General features: G+C 34.6%; 1 protein-coding gene across 2 annotated transcripts in view; it reads left to right on the forward strand.

The window, feature by feature from the left end:
* KLHL1 (kelch like family member 1) overlaps window positions 1-22,650 on the forward strand; it is a 217,770-nt gene extending 195,120 nt beyond the window's left edge. For both annotated transcript variants that reach the window (XM_065643285.1, XM_065643294.1), the window contains 3 exons: window positions 15,554-15,766; window positions 20,858-21,029; window positions 22,591-22,650. In XM_065643285.1, coding sequence (XP_065499357.1) covers window positions 15,554-15,766; window positions 20,858-21,029; window positions 22,591-22,650 — 445 coding nt within the window. The remainder of the gene's footprint in view (window positions 1-15,553; window positions 15,767-20,857; window positions 21,030-22,590) is intronic.
* The last annotated feature ends 3,868 nt before the right edge of the window (window positions 22,651-26,518 follow it).

The raw sequence follows: 26,518 nt of genomic DNA on the forward strand, positions 1-26,518 counted from the left end.
TGTGAAAGGTGAAATGGACATCACTGAAAACGGAAAAGCAGCGGTCTCACTGAAGCAAATAGCAAATACACTACTGATTTTTTTTTTAATCTGAATAACCATCTTTAAAAAACATCCCATATGTCAAGAACTGAACCTCGAAAACATGTCTAAGTACCAAACCTTTCAACTGTCTATTGCTATTCTTAACTACACTGCTGTTTCACACAACTGACATATGCTGCATTCCTCATCTGAGCTTTTCACTTAGAAATAGGCAAACAGTTATGGATTTTTTTAAAAGAAATTCTAGGAATATTAAAAATGGATGTCTCAATGCAAAAAAAGATGTTGTCTTTAATATTCAACAAAGGAGAAACTGTTTTAATATGGGAGTTCTGAGGAGTCTTTTCATGGTTATTCCTTATGTTTCTTTTCTTCTACACTGAGTTAAATAAGTAGATAAATAAAATGCAGAAGAGTTAGACTATATTTGAAGTGAGAGAGCTAGAAATTATTTTATGTGTGTATCTCCCACAGTGCTTTGGGCACTTTACATAAAAAGGATACTATATGCCAAATATCTCAGATGTGAACTTCTCAAATAGTTGAATAATATAGTCTCTTCTTTTGTGTTTTAATGATGAAAACTGTTCCCTTTGTGATCACCTATACCTCTGTGGACTGCTTCATTGGTTTTCCAGCTGAAACCATTTTAAGCAGAAAAAATGGAAACATTTTACCATAAAACTGGATGAAAATTGCATTTTTTATATGTAAAAAAATAAACAACAAAGTAAAATACCCCCCCATAAACAAGTAAACAACAAATAAAAACAAATAAAAACTTTAAGATTCTGATCTCTTTAGGCTTTGGGATGATGGATTTGTAAGTAACTGCTTATTCGTTCTTAATATATTCAACCTTTTATGCTTATTTATGTTTTTGAAGCTCACTTATATAGTCTGTGCAAGTAAATCATCAATTATTTTGCTTCTCAAGCAAATGGAAAATGATGCTATCTGAATTTGACAAATAGAAATGTATGTTGTTTCACCAAAATACATTTTTAAATTTAAGCTGAAAATACTATCAAAATATTTCGAAAAACCTGAAAAGGATTGGTCAACACATGCATCATAATCCAATCTGAAAAAAACCTTTTAACTCTTGAAGTTAGAAAATCTTGATCTATTCAGAAAAAAATAAATATCTGAAGTATTTTGTTTGTTTGTTTATTTTCAAAAGTTTAGTCCAGTTGACAACATTATTTTGTATAATCAGGTTGCATTATTACACTTTGAGCTTGCAGTACAATATTCCTTTTCTTAAGCAGATTTCTAAACCTAAGGTGCAGCTAGAACAAATAATAAAAGGGATAGGTGGTTTTCTAGATAAAAGTACGACACACAGCTGATTTATTCTACCAGAATTTCAGTAAAGCAGCTGATCTGCTGTTACGAAGGAAAAAAATAGCTAAGACAGAAAAAAAGGTGAATAGTACAGGAATTTGAAGAAGTAAAGAAATGCATATGACAACTAAGACATCACAAAGTTACTGTTGGAATTTTTTAAAGATCAGCCTTGGAATAAAGGAGTCTAAGAGCAGGATCATGCTAGTTAAATTATCAGGCCATTCAAAGTGACAAGAAAGGGAACATTATCATATGGCATGTTGAACTATTCTACAGAAATATTTGGATGACCTTAAGAAGCAACACAAATGGGATATTTAATAGTTTATATGTGAATGAACAAGTCTTGTGTTTGAAGAAAACTAATAGTATAAAGTGGCAGAAGAGGGAAAAAAGCTCTGTACCTTGTTAGTATAGAAAAAGTAGTAGGAGAAGTCTGTGAAAAAAGGAAATGCAGCTGAAGAATACATAACATTTTCTTCATTGTGGAAATATTTATGTTATTTGGATTACTGTGTTCAATTCTGGTCATGCGTATCAAAGAAAGTTTAACTGAAATTGCAAAGTTTGAATAGTTGATTATAAAGGATGCCTGTCATACCTAAAAAAAAAAGCAACAGAAGTATTACAATTAGCAAAGGAACACATGGATACAAATAGGTAAAATTCAGATGGGAAAGTAGAGATAGAATAACAATGGTAGGGAGTAAAGAGGGTGTACACAAAACTCTGTTCGAGTTCTGAATGTATGTTTATTGGTTCATAGAAAGGATTTGTCATCTGTTTTCATGTGACATCAAAGATTGGAATCCAATAATTTTCCCTTTCAGTAACATGTCTTTGTTTTCCCAAATCAGCAATTGGTGCTGTGTAGCAATGATCGTACTGAGCCTTTGGAAAATCTGTCTCCTCAATCTTCATACGTTTCTTATAGTTAAACAATAAGGGAAGTGTGAAAGATATTAAAGATGTTAGCCTTAGTATATATATTTTTTTATCTTTTTTTTTTTTTTTTAAGCTTGATGCCAATATTAATTTTTAACATATTTCAGTAGCTACTGTAGGACTTGCCATGACTGTAGAATTTCCTGGCAGGAAACATGGTCAGTATCTCCTCCTGATGTGGAAATGCAATCTTTTCTGCCTTGTTACTGTTAACAACTCTGTTATATAGATTGGAAGAGAAAGAGTGCACAAACTCTCTCACATCAGAAACAGATACGGGTGTTACAACATTAATTGTGGACTGGAGACTTGCACTAACTTAGAAGTTTAAACAAATTGGGAAAGGATGGTGCTTTTTATATATGATAATAGGACGAATCAGAACTTGGAATGATTTATTAGAATAGTTCTTTGGGGACCGCCATAAACAACATATAACTAGTATGCAGTATATACTATGTAGTGCTAGTATTTTACAGTTTACAGGATATAATGCTAAAGCCATAGTACTTTTTCTGCAGGGTAAGTTAGAAGCACGAAGGAACCAGAAGTACCGAAAAAAAAATTGTATTTTCCAGAAGCTTTTAAAAATTGTCACTTACTGTTTCAAGATTATGTCTTCATTTCTTCATTTTTAAAATCAAGAACAACAACAACAAAAATCTAGTTGGCAGTTTCAATCCAATAAACACTAATCTTTTCAGTAACTTAAAATGTAGCTGCCTCCAAGACTGCAGTAGCTATTTATTAGCTTTCTATTAAGAAGTCTTTAGTATATGAAACATGCATTCCCTAAGAATACTGAACCTTCACACTACTTTGTCATGCAATTTAATTTCAGAACAAATTTTATTCTTAACGGGGCAACTGTAAATAAAAATGAAATTAAGTTTACAAACTCTCCTCTGGAATATCTACCTAAAAGAGGCTTTCTGTATCATAGTAATTGTGTGACACAAGCACAACTGAATCTTTTTTAGATTTTCCTATTATATGGCCCTAAAAATGAAATTATAAAAATAAACTTCTGAATTTTTACTTGTATGTTGGAAATTATCAACATTCTTTTTATTTAACTATAGTTTTCCCAGCAGAAAGTTTGGCCCTTTAGTTTTGTTCTCACAGATATCAATAAGTCTGTGCTACAGAAGGAAAAATTACTCAGCTATTAATATGATCTGTGGATTGACTTTAAATGGTAGAACATCACAGCAGCACACTGAGTTAAGCATCAAATATAATGACTTCGGCACACATTGGGAAGCAGTTCATTCACAGGATAGCATCTTGCGGAACCAAGGAGAATGGAGTTCTGCCCTTTATTAATCCTCAAAGATGTGCTTAAGTGAACTTGATATTTCCACCTGCTGCTGTTTTTTATATCAAATATCACACACTATTGCTGATCAATGATAGATGATAAAAAACAATGAATTGTCTAATCTTAGCTTTTAAAAATAGAACTATTCTAAGTGCCTTTTCAAATCATCTTTTCCTTTATTTGAGAAAAAAAAAAAAGCTTTATAAGTATTTGGGGTTTTTTTTCTGAAGAAAAGCAAAAGAGAAATGAGAAATGCTTCAGAAGAACGTTATTCTCCATCAATATCTATCTGGCTTATATCTGATTCCCGTAACAGAGAAGCAGCAATGTATTTTTTTATTATCAATAGTATTAGTATTTCTATTGCAATTGTTTATACAGTCTCCATCTGTGTTTAGGCACTGTACAATAAGGGAAGGAGAAAGGGGATGCTGTAAACTGGGAGGTACTTATGCATTATTATAGTGAGTTAGCTTTGGCCACTCACTTTCCTTTATCAGACAGGAAGAGAAAACAGGATGAGAAAGCTCGTGGGTTAAGATAAAGACAGCAAGAACACTTACCAATTACCATCACAGGCAAAACAGAATTGACTTGGGGAAAAATAATGTAATTTATTGCTAATAAAAATAGATTCCAGATAGTAAGAAGCAAAGAGAAATTTTAAAACACCATCTTTCTTCTCCCCTTTCCCAGGCTCAGTCAAGTCTTTCATTCTTGATTCCTCTGCTGCCATCACTGAGCTGTGCAGGGGGATGGGGAATGGGAGTTGTAGTCAGTCCACAACTGCTCCTATCTGCTGCTCCTTCCTCCTCTCACATTTCCCCTGCTCTGTCATGGGCTCTCCATAGGCTGCAGTCCTTCAGGAAACATCCTGCTGCTCCAGCGTGGTGTCCTCTATAGGCTGCAGTTGGTATATCTGCTCTGCTGTCATGGAGCACCTCCTCCTCCTCCTCTGACTTTGGTGTTCTCTCTGCTGTTTCTCGCTCTCTTTTTCCCCTTCTCACTCTGTGTGGCATTTTTTGCCTTTTCTTAAATACCTTTTCCCCAAGGCACCACCACCTTGGCCGAGTGACTCAGCTGTGCCCTGCGCTGGATTGATTGGAGCCGGCTGGAACTAGCTGTGTCATAGAATCATTTCAGTTGGAAGAGACTCTCAGAATCATCGAGTCCAACCATAACCTAACCTGACTCTAGCATTAAACCTTGTCCCTAAGAACCTCGTCTAAATGCCTTTTAAACACCTCCAGGGATGGTGACTCCACCACTTCCCTGGGCAGCCTGTTCCAATGCCTGATAACCCTTTACGTGAAGAATTTTTTTCCTAATATCCAATCTGAACCTCCCCTGGTGCAACTTGAGGCCATTTCCTCTTGTCCTATCACTTGCTACTTGGGAGAAGAGACCAACGCCCTCTATGCTACAACGTCCTTTCAGGGAGTTGTAGACAGCGATAAGGTCTCCCCTCAGCCTCCTTTTCTCCAGGCTGAACAGCCCCAGCTCCCTCAGCTGCTCCTCATCAGACTTGTGCTCCAGACCCCTCACCAGCATGAGGCAGCCCTGGCCTCTTCACATAGGGGCTCCTGCAGCCCCCCCTGCCAGCACCTGGGCACTTACAGCCAGTAAAATTGCAATATTGATTTTTCCACACTAAGTCATGAAGTAGTTGCCACATACTGGACATCTTTGTGTTGAGTTAGGAGATCAGGTTTCCTGTAAAATGTTGTCTAGATAGAGCTTGGAAAATAAAGGATTATTAGAAAAGAGTAAGGAAGCCATTTAAATTAGGCAAAAGTAAAAGAAGAAGAATGGAGATGGGCTTCAAGTACCCAAGCAGCAAGTCTACTCTGGGTCAAATGGACAGCTCTCACCAGGATTCACCTTATTTTTATAGCAATTTTGAAAAAAGCTAAGTTGAACACTTTCAAAATGTTGGAGCTTTCAGGAAGTTGGTGCCAAAACTCTATCAGTGATTCTTGTTTCATAAATTTGGTACCAAAGAAAACAACCAAATGCTCAAAAACTCTTGAAGAGGAGTCACACTTTATAATTTCAAGAAAGATGTCAAAATTATGACTCATGATTTTTTTATTCAAGCACAAAAATGCAATGCAAGTACTAAAGGCAAGATGCTTAAACTGACTGAGAGGTATTTTCTTTTATAGGAACAAAACCCTAAACACAGATACTCTTAATCCAATCCAACACATTTAACATTGGAGTTGTTTGGGAAGCCTCATCTTTCTCCATCAATTAGGTTTCCTTCCTTTTTCCTGTTTATCTTCATCGCCGATATTTGAATGTATTCCCTTTTCATATCTTTATTGAAAGATAATCCAACATTAAAATGTGATTTGGTGTTTTGTCCTTTATGAAATCATTTTTTTATCAATTGGCAATGTCAGATTTTGTCTGTTGCTTGATTATAGCTGATCCAATTTAAAATGGTGTCCACATTCTCTGGATTCTACATAAGAATTCATAGAAATAGAGCATACTAATGATTTTTTTTAAAAAGAACATATATGCATATACATATTTACTATTCTGTCCATTTTGTCCATATTTTGTCCATCCATATAAATTCATTTGTTATGGTTTCAGTTTCACTTGTTATGTGGAGAAGCTTTAATAACATCTAGCTTTATTTAAAAAAAAAAGGTTTTATTTAATTCAGTTACATTCATTCAGTTCCACCAGTTTTGCAATAGTTTAATTCATTTAGTAATGGATTTCCATAAATTTGATTATTGTCTTAGCAGCACTTTTCCAGCTATTCTCTGTTTCATGTTGAATGGGAACCACAGAGGGCTGGCCAATGCAGATGTCAGCAAATGTGCAAGGGAGCATTTTGTTTTCAGGTCATTTAATGAAACAAAGATGAAATGAAACTTCTGTTATTTATATCAATATTGTGCCTGTGGTAAATAGCAATTGCTTTAGTTTAATATGTCCCTTATGACTATTATGCGTTATTACAAAGTGAATACCAGAAAATTTAGCTTGCTGAACCTTTATTTTCAAGAAAATAGCAAAACTCGAGCTAAATTAATAGGTGCACAAGAAAGGTTCTCAAAATTGTCTTGTAGCAAGTCACTCACAGGTGAATATATTCGCTGTGTACTGACCTCAGAAAGGCATAGGTTAATAATTCCACAAAGTCTTTAATAGCAGTTCAGTGTTTGGCACAAGAGAATTAGCAATGTATTACATTCATATAACCACCTACAAAACTTGATTGCGTGGCTGATTACATACTCCTCTAGGAGTTCTGCTTCTTTGCCTTTCATGCATCATATAATAAACTATCTGTGGCATTTTCTCTTAGCAGAATCATTAAGGCTTATTACTTATTCAGTGTCATGGTCTGATCTTTTGTACTTTTGCACACAAATTAATATTTCCTATGTGGGAGTCCCATGCAGCTCGGTGAACATACAATTCAGTTAAATATGCATCATATTCTCTCTTTTTCAAACAAGATTTAACTTTGTTTTTTACATCCAGCCTGTAAACTAGGAGTCTCTACAGAGGCTTCTTTTTATGTGGCTAGACTAGCCTTAACAAGGGCTAGAACAGAGATGAGTTAGGTAAATATATGTGACTCTTAGAAAAGGACAATGAAAAATCATTAAACTTTACAGTAAAACTGATATTTTTCCTATAGTCTGAGGCAGACACATATGCAGACTTCTGAAAGTCTGGCTTTTAACTATTATCTTTTGTGGGAGATGCAGTATGAGAATCCCAGCCTGTCTCAAATAGCACTTAGTGCCTATTGACTAGGTCCTGAGGGAAGCTCTTGTTCAGTGCAGTTGGAGAAATTTAGAGATATTCCTCTGACCAAATGTATGCATTTACTCAAATTACATACACACATACATCCATGTGCATGTATACACATGCGCATATGCTTACTTTCTTATTTCCACATGTGTGTAAATCTGGAAGGTTATTTAAACATCTAAATCTTACTGAAATTGAAGAAAGCTAGATATCTAATTTGATAGTCAACTAAGTATCTTTATGGACAACAGCCCTTACAGCAGCTATCAAATATCTACTGTACTCAACAGAACAGAATATCCTGTCATCTCCACTGTTAACTGATATTTCAGTTTTTCTAATTTGAAACTTGATTAACTTCTTAATAACTAATATTGGGGTAAAATGAAACGCCTTTTTATTCAGTAGACCAGCTTCAGCTGAATCTTTCACTGTTGGTTGAATTCATTGAATTGAGAAGGATTTATTCATTGTGAAGGTCACAAACTAAATGAGCTAAGTCTTTTTTCAAGTCACCCATATTATTCCAATGCACTGATAATTTTCATACTTCAGTAAAAACTAGGGATCTGGCTTAATATTATTAAATAAATTAAGTGTTAATATGCTGTAATTGTGATTTTTAAAGCTGAAGTAACACTTTGAAATTTCATGCCAAGCTAACAAGATAGAAAAGTATGACTGAAACAATTATATTTCCCATCAGAGCAGGTTTTTTATGGTTTGTTTTTTGTTTGGTTTTTTTTTTTTTGCTTGAGGGTTTCTTTGCTTTTATGTCTTATCGATGATCCAGTTATTCTTTTAGTAATCCATTTGAACTAAGAAAAATATTATACTTGGCATGCGTAATTAGTCATGTAAAGAGAGAAAATGTTTCATGCTGCATGCTTTTTGCTCACAGTATTCTTACTGACTACAAATAACTTTTAAATCAATATTTTATGAATGAATATTTTGCCTTACACTGAAATATATCAGTGCTTTCTCTTGTCGAAAAAAATAATGCTTTCCTATTTCCACGTGTTTCCATATGTTATCTACTCAACTAGACGATAACATGAAGTTTGACTTACAGTAATAATAATTACTTACCAGGTATTTTATAAATGTAATTAATTTTACCAAACCCTTTTGCAATGGGAAGAATGGCAAACAAATTTCAAGGACTAACTCATCAGCCTTAGAAAGTTTTTGTAGAAACTTTTAAAAATCTTGTCTCTGTTCTTACTTTTACTCTAAATATAACTTGACTTATACACAAAATTTATACATTAATTTAAATCCTATAGAAGTTATTTCAGGTTCTTTTATGACAGTTTTGACACTGCTGCTGTTTTATAAATACGTTGTTTATTAACTGCTCCTTTTGATCAAACTCTTTTCTCAAAAGGCAGATATTCTGCCTCCTACTGCAGGGAAGAGGGGACATATGTTGAAAATATTTTTCCTTAGTTGTAGAAACTACAAAAAGATGTAGAAACTACAAAAAGATGTAGAAATTTTTTAACATTTTGGTCAAAGTTGTGCAATAAATGGATACTGAGACAGAGCAAAATGGAACAGCTGTGTGGTCTAAAATTATTAAACTCACAAAGAAGATGAATATTGTAAACACATCAGCTCAGTCTAGCACAGAGTAATTCTGTTATTTCAATAACAATTTGTTATTTAATGACAGATTCACTATTTTTTAAATAAATAAGAGAGCACATAAAAGGCCTTAAACTCATACTGTAGTAAATATTTAATTTACCAAGACTATTTTGCCTAACTGTCTTTTAGCCTGATACAGTCAAGAACATTTTTAACTGGTAAAATCTGCATTCAATAATTAGTCTTGCAGAGATAATTTAGTCCATATAAGTTTGATTAGAATTACATTTACTTGAAACAGGTTCTTTCTATTAGGAAACAATACTTTACATCTAGTGTAGGAAGTAGAAATTTGTGTAAATATTATCCATGCAATGTGTGTTTTTCTGTCAATATTTTCTTTCAATGGTTACTCTTTCTTTAATTGCAAGTGCTTACTTTATGGCTTTTTTATCTTCATTTTTTTCCATGGGCCAAACTGTATATATTTTTTATTTACTCTGCTACTGCATTACTGCACCAAGTGCATGAAATACCATTCCACATTTACACACAGAAATAAGACTTCATTAATGCTTCCCATTCAGAAAATTATTCACAGAATCACAGAATCACAGAATGTTAGGGATTGGAAGGGACCTGGAAAGATCACCCAGTCCAATCCCCCTGCCAGAGCAGGAACACCCAGATGAGGTTACACAGGAAGGCGTCCAGGCGGGTTTTGAATGTCTCCAGAGAAGGAGAATCCACAACCCTCCTGGGCAGCCTGTTCCAGTGTTCCGTCACCCTCACTGAGAAGAAGTTTCTTCTCAAATTTAAGTGGAACCTCTTGTGTTTCAGCTTGAAGCCATTACCCCTTGTCTTACTGTTGGTTGTCACCGAGAAGAGCCTGGCTCCATCCTCGTGACACCCACCCTTTATATATTTATAAACATTGATGAGGTCACCCCTCAGTCTCCTCTTCTCCAAGCTAAAGAGACCCAGCTCCCTCAGCCTTTCCTCATAAGGGAGATGCTCCACTCCCTTAATCATCTTTGTGGCCCTGCGCTGGACTCTCTCCAGCAGTTCCCTGTCCTTCTTGAACTGAGGGGCCCAGAACTGGACACAATATTCCAGATGAGGTCTCACCAGGGCAGAGTAGAGGGGAAGGAGAACCTCTCTGGACCTACTAACCACCCCCCTTCTAATACAGCCCAGGATGCCATTGGCCTTCTTGGCCACAAGGGCACAGTGCTGGCTCATGGTCATCCTGCTGTCCACCAGGACCCCCAGGTCACTTTCCCCTACACTGCTCTCTAATAGGTCATTCCCCAACCTGTACTGGAACCTGGGGTTGTTCCTGCCCAGATGCAAGACTCTACACTTCCCCTTGTTATATTTCATTAAATTTTTCCCCGCCCAACTCTCTAGCCTGTCCAGATCTCGCTGGATGGCAGCACAGCCCTCTGGCGTGTCAGCCACTCCTCCCAGCTTGGTGTCATCAGCAAACTTGCTGATAGTACACTCAATTCCCTCATCCAAGTCATTGATGAATATATTGAACAGTATTGGTCCCAGAACTGACCCTTGAGGCACTCCACTAGATACAGGCCTCCAACCAGACTCTGCCCCATTGATCACAACTCTCTGGCTTCTCTCCTTCAGCCAGTTTGCAGTCCACCTCACTACCCGATCATCCAGTCCACAGTTCCTCAGTTTTGCCGTGAGGATGCTGTGGGAGACGGTGTCAAATGCTTTACTGAGGTCAAAGTAGACCACATCCACTGCTCTGCCATCGTCAATCCACCTTGTTACGTCTTCATAAAAGGCTATGAGGTTGGTCAAACACGACTTCCCCTTGGTGAAGCCATGTTGACTGTCCCTGATGACCCTCTTATCCTTGATATGTCTTAAGATGGCACCAAGGATAAGGTGTTCCATCACTTTCCCAGGGATGGAGGTGAGGCTGACCGGTCTATAGTTGCCCGGGTCCTCCTTCTTGCCCTTTTTGAAGACCGGAGTGACATTTGCTTTCTTCCAGTCCTCAGGCACCCCTCCCGTTTCCCAAGACTTGGCAAATTATTGTTTTTTTTCAACTTTTGCCAGTGAACTACTGTTTATTGGTATAAGTAAGGCAGCATGGATATCTTTCCTCTCCTACAGTCTGACTCCTAGATCAGATATGGACTGATTGAGCAATACAGAAGTCCAGCACCAATTACAATTATTACCTTTCCCTCACTTCTACCAGGCAGATATCCTTTGTGCAAGAGCAATTCTCTGTTGCTCTTTCAGGCACGCTGAAAGGGCAGAAAAGGGTACAAAGGAGCCTAAAGAAAAGACTGGATATGCCCTTTGATATTCACAGTGAAAGAATTTTGAAAGGTGAAACTTCATTAAGAAATGCAGCAAAGGGATGATTCAACTGTTTTCACAAGCCATACTACCTCACATCAAAGGCAGTCTGGTCTTTTGAGGTTGACTTGTCAAACTGAATTTAAAAATGGCTTTTCTGATTAGTTATCAAAGTTTTGTAATGGTAGCACTGAGATAAGTGCTTTTGATCCAGCTGGTGATGATTTTTCCAAATGTCTCATACTTTGAAACATCTCTTGCATTTTCTAACCGTTTTATACATATATATACACAGAAATATTTAGGAATCTGTATCCATCTTAATACAAAAAGGAGTGACCAAACCCTGAAAAGACAAATTTCCAGCACAGAGGAGTCTGAGTTTGGTCTGAATTAATATCTATGCACGGTGTGTGAATAAGATGAAATATAGACCATTGGGGAATAGAAATCTATAATATCTCCCCAGGCAAAAAATTTGATGTGATCAGTACTCACTACTGGATGCTTTCTTTTCCTTATAGTTCTTCCCCTCTAAACAGTGATAATTATAGTAGAAATCCCAACAATTTTGATGGGATACACAAGGAGGTGCAATGAAGTTAACAGAATATTCCCAAGTCAAAAATGAATGCAGATATGACTATCCTGTGATCTTGATTATGTTTATTTCTCAAGCTCTTTTTTTTTTAATTGCACAATTTTGAAAATAAAAGTCTTACAATATTGTAGGTCCTGAAAACTATTAAGAGAGATGACATCTACAAGAAGTCTACAGACACCAGTAATCAGTGAGAAATAGAAAAAAATCAGCTATGTGTTTGATGCTAACTTAGACTTTTGGGGATCATATATATACTATCCTGATGGTAGATGTACAGTAAAAGAACAGACAGAAGCAGTATGTAAGTTAAGGTAAAATTACTAAGATAATATTGTAAATTAACAATGTCAGATTAACAAACAAAGCAAAATTTGAGGAACCTGACTTTGCTAAATTCAGATTTACTGGATTATCTATCATGTCTGAATTCTGCAAGTACTTGCACAAGAAAATGGAAGTCTACTTACAAGTATTTTCAACAGATCATTCAGAGCAGAGGTAGTATCTGGTAACTGAAGTTATAGAATTGAATATAGTTAAGAGACCTAAGAGTAGCACTTGCACTTGCAGGACTGATATCTGATTTCAGTAATTCAAGATTTTCAGACTTTCTAGAGAAACACATTATAATTTTCCCTTTAGAAAATTTTATTCTAAACTGTTACCAAGAAAGACAAAGCTGAAAAAATGGATTCATTCCAAGTCGTCTAATAAAGTAGGAGTTTGAACACTAAGATGGAAGTAAGGCTACTAAATATCTTTGGATGCAAGTATTGCAAAAGTTTCATTCGGCTGTACAGTATCCTGAATATTCAGCACTGGTTGCAGAGTTGTTCTGCAGCAATTTTTGGCCTTTGTGACTATGTATTGGGAAACTCAGCTGAAGACTGGAAGCAATTCCTGACTGAGGTGTTCAGGTTCAGCCACAACCATAGCCTTAAGACAATTTCTCAATTTCCAACTTTCATTTGACTGAACTAGACCTTTGTGAAATAAAATTTTATTTTTAGTCTTACGAGCTATTCCTTGCTGAGATATAAACACAATCAAATCCTAAAATGATAGTTCAAAAATCTGATTTTGGAAATTAATTTTATTTTGTTCTGAATAGCATAGGTCCCAATCACTGGATGAAATTTGTATCTGTTACTTATGAATAGTATTTGCTGTCTCTTTACCAGCAACTCAGTAATGCCTCTAGCTGTATTTTACTAGCTGTCTTAGTTGAAATAGATGAATGAAAAAGTGTGCTTCACTTTCAGCTTATAGAGTTATTTCATTTGAAAGATAATTCGATAGTTAAGAACTTTTCATACCATAATAAATAAACAAAGTGGCAAGTATTTAGACTAGGGGAATACATGATTATTCACACTGAACTCTGCAAAAGTGTTGGCACTTCACATTTTTTCATATTGTATGAAGTGTTTAGCTGTCCAAATATTTACTTAGAAGTCTACGTGGAAACCTCAGGCTTGTTAACCATGATCTTCATTTTCAGGGATCAATTCACTTACCTACATGTAATTGTCTACTGCCATTTGGATGGCCTTAGGATAGCCTGCTTGACTTCCCACAATCGCTCCTGCTTCTCCTGTGTAGTCTTTGTCATATCTGTCAGCTTGCTGGGAATGTCACCATACCCTAGATGTCACAACTAACATCTGATCACTGTCTGTGGCCATCTGAACCAAGTCCCATCTTTGAAAATATAGATAATATCCTTGCAAACACCTACACGTAAATGCTTATATTTACATTACTGTTAATGTATAATAGATGTATTTGGATCACGTGCTTAATTTTTTTTAGTGCTATTCTGCACTTCTGCTGAAGAAAAAATTATAGTTGTGGCTGGTGAACCCAGTCATTCTTTAGGCTAGGCTGACTACCCTGAGCATAACAGCAATTTAGACGCTGCAGACACCCAGGGATTAACGCTTACATATAAGTGTCTTAACCTCTAACTACATCCCACCTGGGTCCACAGAAATAGTTGCAAAAAAATGTATTTGCTTTGACGTCTCTTAAAGAGGTGTGTGGATTCTCCTGGCTACTTTAGTTGGAGCACAAGTATATCTGTCAGGCAATACCAAAATGTTCTATGGCTTCAGTGACATATTCAGTTGTTGTAATAGTACATCCTTATTCATCAGCATCCATGCCAACAAAACATAATGGTAAATGCACATTTAAGTAGATCTGAATTCATGGAGTGCTTAGGACAGTAAAAGCTTCCAAATAAATTATTGCTTCACACAGTCAGCCTTTGCATCCTAAATTGTTCAGTGGTTGGACGTGAAAATAGCCTGTGTTTCTATTAGTTAATCTCCAGGCACTGTAGGAAAGGCAACAGACTGCCAAAGAGTTCGTATAAGAAATGAATGCAACATGGTAATAATGGAAAAGAATAATCGTAACTGTTTCTTCATGGAAAACATTATAAAGGGAGGAAGGAAACAAGTTTCCTGCCTGCAGGTAGTTACAAATATAACATTTTCTTTTGTTAAACCACATTTTTACCATTTGGAATTAAAAATATTTTCAGAAGTTTTCCATGACTTGTCTGCAGAACTCAATCCTCATAATATATTCTGATGAAGAAAACCAACATGCAGTGCCTGGGGGTGTAATTATCTTACTTGCTGAGCAGACATGTTAATGTTAGTGTGGGCAAGACTTTTCTTCAGTATAACCAAGATCCCTTAAGCTGAGGTAGTACCTTTTTAAAAATCCATGTTTAAAACATAATGGGATATTATTTTCTGCAATACACTACATATTTGATCTCTACAGTAAGTGTAAAATTCATTCTGGACATGAGTGTCCCGTTAACGGTTTTCTGTGTGGAACAGGCTGAATACTAGAGCAAAGACTGACTATACTTTTCAGTTTTTCAAACACACTTAACCATACAGAGCTTGTGCAGTACCTCTTTTTTGTTTGTTTGGTTGGTTTTGGTGGTTTGTTTTTCTGGTTTTTTTGGTTTTTTATAATATGGGAGAGTCAGAAGCTTGTGAATCTATTCAGTATTGAAGAATTGTACAAGATAGAATATTAAAATACAGGACAGCAGCTGTCAGACTAATTCCCACTACTTCGATACACAATAAAAACACAGAGAAACTATAATGAATGGATTGCATATTTCTTGTTTGTCTGGTTTACCAATTACAGCTTAGCATTTTCATTTCCACCTCACAGATGATGAGTGGTTAGGAACCAACCTTGCTTGTATGATTTATAAATCTATAGAGACAAATCTGCATGTCACTTATGGCACTCTTGGCAGTATACGCAGTAATTGAAGAATGAAAATATCCATTACCAGAAAGAAAATATCACCTTTTCTATTCAGGTGGGCTAAGCACTAAGTAGTGTGTGAATTTGGTAATAATATTAGAATCATCTATGTTTGCTGACCATATGAAATTTGTATGATTTTGAGAGATTATATTTTTTTCTTTTTCCTATTTGCTGATGTCAGATAAAAACCCCCAGATGCTACTTGTTTTTACTTCTACAGTTCTGAGCTCTTGTTTTATTAACATTTTTATTTGTGTGGACTTCCCTAGGTTATATTCAGTTGGAGGTCGGGATGGAAGTTCGTGTTTGAGTTCAATGGAATATTATGATCCTCACACAAATAAATGGAATATGTGTGCTCCTATGTGTAAGAGAAGAGGAGGTGTAGGAGTTGCTACATGTGATGGCTTTCTTTATGCAGTTGGAGGCCATGATGCTCCTGCTTCTAACCATTGTTCTCGACTGCTGGACTATGTAGAAAGGTATCCTATTATATGTGCATTTTTTTGAATACTGTCAAGGTTTGATTGCAGGGTGACAATAAACCGTGGCAGATGCTTTGTTAACCCCCTCTCTTCCCCAACCCCCTTGGCCTCCCCTTCCCACTAAGTACAGGCTATTAGAAGGCAAAGGACAGAGAGAGACAGAGTTGGAAAAAAATTTAAATGTTTTCCTAATGCTACTAATGAAATAGAGAAAATAATACAAAATATACAAAACCAATCTTGAAAACCCTGGCAACTGCTCCGGCAGTCCTGGACTGGATTCTGCAGCAAACTGGAACTGGATTCAGTCTGTCACTAGGCCTCAGTTCGCAGGGACAACTCACAAGGTCCTCTCCTAATGTTGGCCATAGTCCAAGAGGACAAAAAGGGACAAGATCCTTGTGATCTCCCACTTTTATATTAAGCATCACATGAATGGGATGGAATACTTAGTTGGTCAGTTTTAGTCACCTGTTCAGTTCGCTCCTTCTTGCCCCTCTCACTTACAAGATGTGCATCCTTATCAGCGACCTTGCATTCCTTGCTATGTCTACCAAAATATGTATCCAACTTTAGAAAAGTGCAGTTACTAAGAAGACTTTAGCTGAAAGGAAAATTCACTAAAAGAGAAACTTGTCTTGTTTTTAACAAAACCAGGACAAATATAGAATTATGTCCAGTAGCATCATTTTTTTAGACAGTTAATTGTAAAATTAAACAGATGTTTTACCCCATGAAATGCCAAATCATTATTTACTTGAAAAATTTCATAAAGTTTTGCAGAAGACAGTTTATTTGAAGGCTATTTTCTTTTTCTTTTTTTTTCAACAGTGTTATTATATATTACCATGGATACAAAAATTCACTGTTTTCACATCTCATTTAAGAAATCTTTGGTTTTAAGACATAATATTAGACATTGCACACTCATAAACTAAACTTTGCAGAGAGAGAAATATAGCTTTGAAATAATTTTATAACACCAGTATTTTGTAATTCTTAAAACATAGCTGAGCGAAGAAGAAATAGAGAACTGTTTAAGTGATAGATGTTTACCGTACATGACATTGCTTCCTTTAGCCACACTGCCACTTCCTGACATGTAAATATAAGCCTTAAACACTGTATTTATAGTACCCTGAATTTTGCAAGTGGATATTCTACAAATTCAAGAATACCTAGTGGGGTATTAGGGCACAGTTGGAGTGATTATAGCTTTCAATTTGAAGGTACTCTTCAAATGCTTTATGAAGGCTTGACATTTTTCTGTTTCTCTGTGCTTGAAAATAGAATAAAAAAATATACTCTCTAAATATGTACATGTTGCAAAGTTTAAAGTAGGTATGTTTGAGTAGTTGGTTTATCTTAACATGCAAGTCAAGATAGGCACTGAGAGAGATTTATCTATTTAATTATTTTCTGAAGGGGTTAAACTTCAATTAAATGTCAGTTGCTGCTTCTGCTGAATCTGGCTTGTCATTTACTGATTACCCAATATGCGATCCAAAATTTATACGTTAAAACTTATTCCTTATGTTATCCACATTATTTTGCTCCGTCTTAGACTCATTCCCATCTCTACTTATGTAAGCAAAGATCACAGATTGCCAAATAATTCTCATCTCCAACAGATGGAAAATTCATCAGAGAAATCTGATGATGTCTGTACTTACAGGTCCTACCCTCATGGGCTTACATTTATAAGGAACAATAATCAGAATTTTCAATTAAATAAATATATTTTAAGACTACTGGTGACAATATTAATAAGTATGAAATCTTTCCAACTACTTCTGCTAATTGATACTTGTAAGGGAGATACTTTTTCATTTTTCAGTCTCTGAGAAGAAAACCCTTCCGGTGTTGAAGACAAATCACATCCCATCACATTTGTTCTTCTCAGAGAGGATTATAACAATGAACTAAACCACATATCCTTAAACTATTTTATGTACTTGTATCTGAATGACAATATACAGTGTTCCTCCTCTAGGTATTCTTGCATTTATAGCAAAAAATGTGCATAATGTACTGCATGGGCAGTTAGCTTACACACCAAAAGTTGGGACTACCAAATCAGAATTTGTAAGGCTATTAGCTAGCATAGAGTGGATGTGAATTAACCACTGGCCTCCACTAAAACATGAAAAACTCTCATGGGCCTCCAGTGATTTATAAGTTTATAAGGTAGCTGGGATGTGACTTAGTGTGTCTATTTTTACTTTCAAAAATAATGCTTCATCTTCAAAAAATAAAAACATCTCAATAACTTAAGAAATTAAAGATTACTAAGTGATAATGAGGTCTATTATAGTAAGTTAATTTATCTCTCTCTCAAAGTTTTACTTTCTGTAAATATCTAGGGCATCTTTTTTAACTAAGTTTGTTCTTCAAGAATGGGTCTCTGCTTCAGTAATTTTGTCATTCTGATACATTCTGATAGGATGTGCTTTATTCAAGTAACAATTTGTTTCTGGAAGATTGTCAAACCAGACATAATGTTTAAAATTTTGTTTTTGAGATTATGTAGATCTAATGAGGACAGATCTGTGTATTTTAAATGCTAGTGCTGAAATCCTATGGATTTCCTATGGATTCAAACATTCTAAAATAAAATGTTATGTTTGTTTGCTCTTCACAAGCTGGGAAAGTACATCATTGTATGCTTTTTTAAAAATAAATTAACTATTTCCTTTTTAATAATCGCAAAAATTTTTAGATATTTTGGAAGATTTTATAAACTAGCTTTCTTTTCCGAATGTTACTCAAAGCTTGACAGCTATTAAAAACATAAGGAAGTGATGTATAGTTTTTCCCCTCTGTCTCACCTTGATTTCAAATTGACTTCTTTCCAGATTCAGGACCTTTCATCATAACCCTTCTCACTCTAGTGCATACCTGGTTATTATAAAGATGAAATACACAGTCGTTTTTAGCAGACAAAAGGGTATAAGCTATCTCAGATATTTTCCTGGCAATTACAAAAAACAAGTTCTTGTGCAGTTCCGTTTTGTTGACAGCATAGAGTTACAAGAATTCTCTTTAGCCTTGCATACCTGTTTATTAAAAAAAAAAAAAAGGCCAAAGATGTCAATTGTATTTTGTTTACCTGCTTTTTCACCTCCTCACCTTGGCCCTTGTAATTCTAAAGCAATGTATCAGAAAGCCTGTTAGAATTGATTGCCTTCAGACAGGTGAAGATAAAATATATGCTGGTGCATTTTGCTGGTAGGGAAACTCAGAGGCATATGACGCTATTGTTGAAAAAGTCATACAGTCTTTGAAAAAATCCACGTGAAATTTTTTTTTTTTTGGTTGTTACTTATGCATTTCCCTTCCACATATCTAGATATTTACTCAAATCTTCTTGGGAAAAAACAGCAAAATGAAAGAATGTGAATAAATAAAATAAAGCAAGCTTTAAAAATATAACAACACAATCAGTTTAATTGGATTTTGAACATAAAAAGTTGAACACAACATTTTAAAATCTTGTTTTCTGAGAAGTTGCTATAAAGCCAGAAGGATTAGCAGCTGGTAGATGAGCACAATTTTCTCCCAAAATGTTTTTAGCTGTCAAGAACAATTTAATAAAGGCTAAAACCAATTCTGTTGTTGCTCAATTTGAAGGTCATATTTATGAACCAATAGTCAGTTACAAGCTAAGCACTGTAACACTGTTGTTGCAATATTTATATTAAAACATCTTTTTAAAAATCCATTGTTCAAATATAATTTTGGACTTCAGACAGTATTCCTACTAGTTGCTTTTTGAAAAAACAAATTACAGAAATAGTTACAGGTGTTCTTACAGTCAGCCTTCATAGTAGAAGTATAGAATTTTCCTTTTTGTAAAGCATTTGTATATACAACTTTCTGTAGGATGATCAACTTCTAAATAAATAAATAAGCTTATAAATAAATAAAGTTTAGATTACAAGAAAATATTTTGAATGAACTTGACTCCCCCGCCCAAAAATGAACTTAGAGCTAACACTGTCTCTTAAAGGTGCAGAAGAAAGTGGTTTCATGCTTAATTTTATACGAGTATATAGTTAAAGGACTTCTAAATAAATAAGATTTTTATCCGTTGTAGGGTTCCTTTATAATTATTTTACAGGAACTATCATGCCCGAAGTGTGCTCTACCTTACACTTAGGCAACTGACAAAAGTCATCAAAGGATTTGTATCCTTAAACTGTTTATTACCTACACTGATTGTCAATTTATTTTACTACATAGTAGAGATGCTTAAGGGCAGATGAAATTAATTCCCTCACAGTGTGATACAGTATTCTATTTTAGTAATATTTGTCATCTAATAATGAGATAGCTAGTTTAACCTTATACTCCAGACATCTTTCATAACAAACTGAGTGACACTATCAAAAGGCAATTCATTTCTATTTTACAGATGTCTAAAAGAGATAAAATAAAATGGCTCCTGAAATTAACTATTTTTTACATTGTTAATGAATATCTAAATTAATGGCTTAAGCCAAATGTTTAATTTTTAAATGACTGTTTTTATTCAAAAGGAATTTTGCCCTCAGTTTTAAAAACTCTTTGGTGATTACGCCTTAAAAACAGTACTACTCTCTTCACTTTATGAAATATCAGAAAGGGAATTTAATTCTAATGCATTTAAGCATAACCCCTGAATTCTTTAGGAGGTTTTCTGGCTGTGAAAATTGTATAGCATAATTTTATAAATTAAAATATAGTGTAATATAATTTTAAAAAGAATATATTATGTTTAAAATATAGACATTAAAATGTATACACATGGGGATATTGCTCTTATATCCTTCTAAAATCTATTTTTATGACACCTTATCCCACAGAAACCTTAGTTTATTACGAAAGGTTAGCTGAGCAAAAGTTCCTAGTCAACATGTAGAGATTTGAATTGGTAACGCAATAAATCTGAATGTTTTATTTTTGCTGTTAGGAAGACTATTTTTGGATACAATGCTAAAGGATTTATTTTTTTTTCCCCAGAATAAAAGGACTGTATTCAAGTGAAGGTGAGCATTAATTGACACTTATCTTCACCCTAGACATTCAGTTTCCTTTCTCTTTCCTCAGGTACGATCCAAAAACTGATACATGGACAATGGTGGCTCCGCTGAGTATGCCTCGAGATGCTGTTGGTGTCTGTCTTCTTGGTGACAGGTTATATGCAGTAGGTGGCTATGATGGCCAAACATACCTGAACACTATGGAAGCATATGACCCTCAAACAAATGAATGGACACAGGTAATCATAAAGTTTTTTTTTGTCTGTAATATATTTTGCCAGTTGTACATAAAAACTTTACTTTTCTGAAAAAAAGTGTAGTATCTGATGTTGCCATAACTGTAAAACTAGTCCTAGTATTTTATCAAGTACTATGTCAGGAATTTCCTCTGGAGACAGGAGAGAATTAGATCCAAAGAGACTTGAAAAAGACAGAATAAGCAGTCATTAGAAATATTATCTTGTTACTTTTCAGACAAAATTCTTGTTCTAATCAATTTCTATAGCAAATTAGTTTTTTTCATCTTTCTTCATGCAGAAGAAATGTCATTAAAAGTATCAAAATGGACCAGGAATTTTTTTTGGTAACCAGCATATCCTGAAAAGCCTTCATATGAAAATTTGTTTATTTTATGTAGAGAAACAAGTTCTCGTTTAATTTCATTCTTGAATTCCATTTTCTCCCCCAGGAAGCTGGGGACTAGTGATTTTGTTGTAGATGGAAGGTATTTTATTATGTCACAGTAGTGCTTGGAAAGATTTGGATTTATAGTAAGGACTCAAACAAAGGATTGTTCAACACCTTCTTTTACTAATTATGTTTTAAGACTTTCTGAAAAAGTACGTCTGAATTAGTCACTCTAAGTTCCCTTTAAAGTTAATGAAGAAAAATACATACTTCAAAAGCATGAATTTATCCTAAAATAAGCATTTCAAATAGGCCAGATGTATTATTCAAAAATGCCTATTTCTTTTATGATTGTAAATGGATGATTCTGTTGTCAAGTTTAAATGTAGACATACATGGTATAAAGTTAATGCAGAGGCCCACCTTTTCTTGTACTATTAACTAAATGACAAGAGAGCATTTTTATGACATTCTGTAGGAAATAAGAAATCAAATTGGAAAGACTCTTTTGCCATATCCACCAGTCCACATGAAAAAAACCAACCAAACAATCAAAAAACCCACCATGAAAAATCATTTGGTCAGATAGTTACGAAACTTGTAACAACTTTGTTTTGATATGTATAGTACCATTAATTACAGTGTATTATTGTTACTATTATTATATAGTGTATAAGCTTACTCTGCTGTGCTAGTTTCAGCAAGATACATTCTCCTAAAGTAATGAATCCTTGTGTTGTCTTGAATAGTGTCTAAAGCTACCAAAATTATTCTAAAGGACACTCAAAGTTGTTTAGGAATATGGGAACCATACAATTTTGGTGTTGGTGGCTTTGACCTTGCCTCAGGGACCAAAGCGGAAGTATCAGCTACAGCTACAGTCTAGATATTATAGAAACTCCTTGCATATCAAGAGTTCACAAAATTGATGACAGGTCTAAAATCACTTTGTTTTTCCTGTTCTTACACTTTCAAGTGAAAGATGTCAGATGTGATTAAGTAACTTTTAAAGTACAGTACTAGGATATTGTAGGTTGTATTTATTTTTAGCGGTTTATATTCCCATTAGTTTTGACCATTTTAGAATAATGTTGACACATTACTTTGGCAACCTCTTGCATGGCTTGTTCCTGTTCAGTTATTTTGTATCTTTTTTTTTTTTTTCTTTTGCAGATGGCTTCTCTAAATATTGGAAGAGCTGGTGCTTGTGTTGTAGTCATCAAACAGCCGTGAATGTCAGTACTGCTGAGGATTTTACTGGCTGTGAAATTATTTTTTTTTTTAATCAGACAACAAGAATGACAACTTCATGAGAAGGATTTACACAGTGAATACTCTGTTGATCACAAACTTGAAGAAGTTTGGAAGTGAGACGGATTAAGTATTTATGTCCTATAAAGTCATAAAAACTGTTCACATTCAGTGAACAAGAAAAAAAATCAAGCTGTTCTAGGCATAAATATGTGAATGTGGAGTAGTAGGTTCAGGTACTGTTCTCATGAATGTGTCCTGGAGAACTCAATAATCAAGGGACAGCTCTACAAAAGGAGTGTGAAGGAATACGAGAACAGTTTTCATGACTGCAAGAGTTTTAACTACAGAAACATCAAAATACATTTAGTTACTTTTAAACTGTGTTTTTTAAAATAAAGAAAAGTAGATAATAATACAATTTTTTTCTGTTCAGGTCTTGTCTTCAACTGGGTTATGGCCTTCTCATTTTATCAGGCAGTTTCGTTCTTCCTGAAGGGAAGAGGTAGAAAAGTCTGGATGTTCAAGTTTCTTTCATAATGACTGAGCTGTTGCTCTACAGCACGAAGAAAAACAAAACCTCTAAGATGACTTTTTTTTGTAACTTCAGATTGTACCTCCTTGACAGTGTTAATACATCTTATAAGTAAGTCCATTGAAGAGGAAGACTGTGTTAATCTAACGATACACAAAACTATCATTTGGCTGCACTGGGCTTTTGTTGCAAATGTGGGAGTCAAAAGAAGTTTCCTAACTCTTTCTTATATTCAATTTAAGCATGTGGGCTATGATGTCATTGTTTAATGCATCTTCTGCATGTTGGAAGCTCATGAAAAGCTAGAAAATTGATACTGTTCCTTCACTGCATCGTGTAACAGATGAACCACGACCAGAACAGTCTATAGAGCCTCTTCTAACATGTCAAGAGCGATACAAGTCCTACGTTTTATTCCTTTCTGATGCTTATACGTACACAACTTCACCTAATTAGACTTTCCACTTATGTCTGAGAATAGCTGCAAGTAGGAAATTCAGAATAAATGCAAGTGGAATAAGGGAAACTAGACCGTTTGATCTACTGAAGTTCGTATGGTAAATAGTGTCATCTGTGCTTCCCTTCAGGGCTGATAATTTCTGGCAGTAATGATACTTTGAACTTTTGCCTTGGCCATAGATTTGATGTTGATGCTTTCTATCTGCTCAGCTGAGTCAGTTAGCATCCTAAGGACACTAATGGATTATGAAATTCTGCTACTCAGGGAGGCACAGGCTCTGGGAACAGGATTACCAAGTGTACCTGTTCTTTAAAGTCTTGCTGATCCTTTAGGAAACTTCATGGCCCAAAAGTAGAAATCTCACAGTCCTCTATGACTAGCAATTTTGGGAAGGAATTCTGGTTGTAATTAAAAGCGTTTTCCTAGTGGAAACTTTTGAAGCCACTTGAGATGAAAAAATACATATAGCCTCCTACTCGGGACATTTGATTTGAAGATGTCTTTCCTTCTAACAGCATCAGCATGCATGGAGATCTTTGTTTCCTGACATAAAGTGAACTTCAGTTCACTGGTTTAAATCTTTTTATATGCTTTTCTGTCCTAATTAGAAATCAGCTGCAAAATATTCAATACTAGTTTTCCACAGTCAGTTGGGTTTTGAGTTGCAATTAGTCTTTCTTCCACAGACAGGCATGTCCATTTTCACCCAGCTATTACAACTTCTTGAATAAAAGATGTTTCTCTCTACAAATATTGCTTCACATAAACATAAGCTTCTGAGACCAAACCAAGAAAATTCTATAATATAATTGCAGTTAAATGTAGACAGTAGCTTTCAGTTCTACTACACAGATACCTAATGAACTTAGAAATTGAATTTTAATTCTGTTCCCAGAACTTCCTTTTGATTACATTCACACACAGTAGTTATGATTATTTTACTTATATACTGACCTTCAAAAAAGGATTACTTCTGTTAATTGCAATCCATGGCAGATTTTTTATGTGCCTTGATCATTTTTGTCTTCAATTTATCCTCAATTTTATTTTTTATTCTCAGTTTCCTTTTACACATTTTCAATTGGCCTTTATTTATCCAAAATGAAACAATATTGTCATGTGAAAAATTTCAGACTACTCCTCTTATGCTGAAAGAATAGAACTACTAACTTGTTTTATTTAGATTATGTAAAACTTAGCCACAATAAGAGCTAAATTTGTCATTCAGATTATTTTTATACACCTACATCAATAGATTCTGGAGTTTCTTCTAAACAGAATTTAGGGATCATTTTTTAATTAAATTTTAATTTTTTCTTACCATTGCGTTTGCTCTTATATAAAAAAAAAAAAAACAAACTTTTACCTCTGACTTCAAACGTAGTGGATTTAAATTGAAATGGTATCTAATCTTGGTTTCTGTGATCCATTAAGATCCTTTTTATGTATATGACTTACAATCACTTCTGATAGGCTAAGTTGTGCTAAACAGTATTACATTTACAGGAAAACCAGCTGTCTTTTCAAAACCCAGATTATCTCATCATTGTTAATCTAGCATGGTACCTTTTCTCTCCAATAGTTCCTTTGGTTTCACAGTATGAAAATAACAGTGGAATCAGATCTGCAAGAAGTATTAATTTTAATGAAATCAACAACTGAATTCCTCAAAATGCTTCTTGTAAATTTTGTAGTTTAATATTCTAAGTACGTTCTAAATTTTTAGCATTTTCTCTATAGTTCCAATTTTTTATTCATTGTAACTTTATTTTCTTCCAAAACGTCAACCAGTTTTACTAGAAAGTCTTTGTTTCACATTAGCCTGTTATATCCATTTTTTCCTGTTGTTGCCCATTCTTATATATGAACATCTTCTGTATTAATCTAACATAAGTAAAAATATTTAAAATTAAGGTCCTCTGTGGTAATTAAAATTAAGATCCTCTGGGACTACTGAGAAGCCTCACATTTCTTTGTTCCATGTGTCAGAAAGTCCTTTTTGTTTGTTTTTATTGTTTATTAGATATTTTATTAATTTTCTTATTGCTGCTACTAGTTTTGAGATAGGAGCAAGGTTAAGCACACGAATGTTAGAAAAGCTACTTTTAAATGGATGAGTCTATACATATTTTTATATGAAGATAAAGAAAACAATACTGGCAGAAAGTGGTCATTCTTTTGCCTAAGGATTTATATTCAAAAGCTTGGATGGATGCAAAGAAATGAAGTCTATGCTCTTCAGTTTCCCTCCCCAACTCTTTTCAAATGCACTGCAACATTACAGGTCAGTGTCAGCCAGTTGTGATGCAGAATTTTTGTTTTCTCTTTTTCTTTTTATTGATTATTTCTCTAATGAGAATGAAACCAAAAAAAAAAAAAAAAAGCCGCACAAAAGACAAAAGTCTCCTAATTGCTAATAGAAGTAATATCTAAAAGATAAAACAAGTGGGTTCCTCACAAGAGGGAATGGCTGTGGCAGTTCTGTTAATGTTTATTAGTACAATTATTAAAGAAATCATAGAAGAAATTACATTTTTGCAGAGTTTTGATTGGTTATTTAAGAAAACAAAATCAAGAAACATAACATATATCTCTGTTTTTCAAATGAATTAGTCTTCCTGATTTAAGTCCTCTCAAAATGCTACATAGTTAAACTCCAAGAATATAGTTTTCTGGAGAACGTTAGAGGCTTTATAAACACGATATAATAGAAGTTGAACTCAATAGAAAAACTAAACAAACAAAATAGGTAAATATTTTCCTATGACTCTAAGGGTGCCATTTTTTCTACAAATATAGTAGTGTTAAAAAATCCACTTTGCAAAAGAAAGACTAATCTTTTGATCCTCTGTTGT

The sequence above is a fragment of the Caloenas nicobarica genome, chromosome 1 (genome assembly GCF_036013445.1).
Source record: "Caloenas nicobarica isolate bCalNic1 chromosome 1, bCalNic1.hap1, whole genome shotgun sequence".
NCBI lineage: Eukaryota > Metazoa > Chordata > Aves > Columbiformes > Columbidae > Caloenas > Caloenas nicobarica.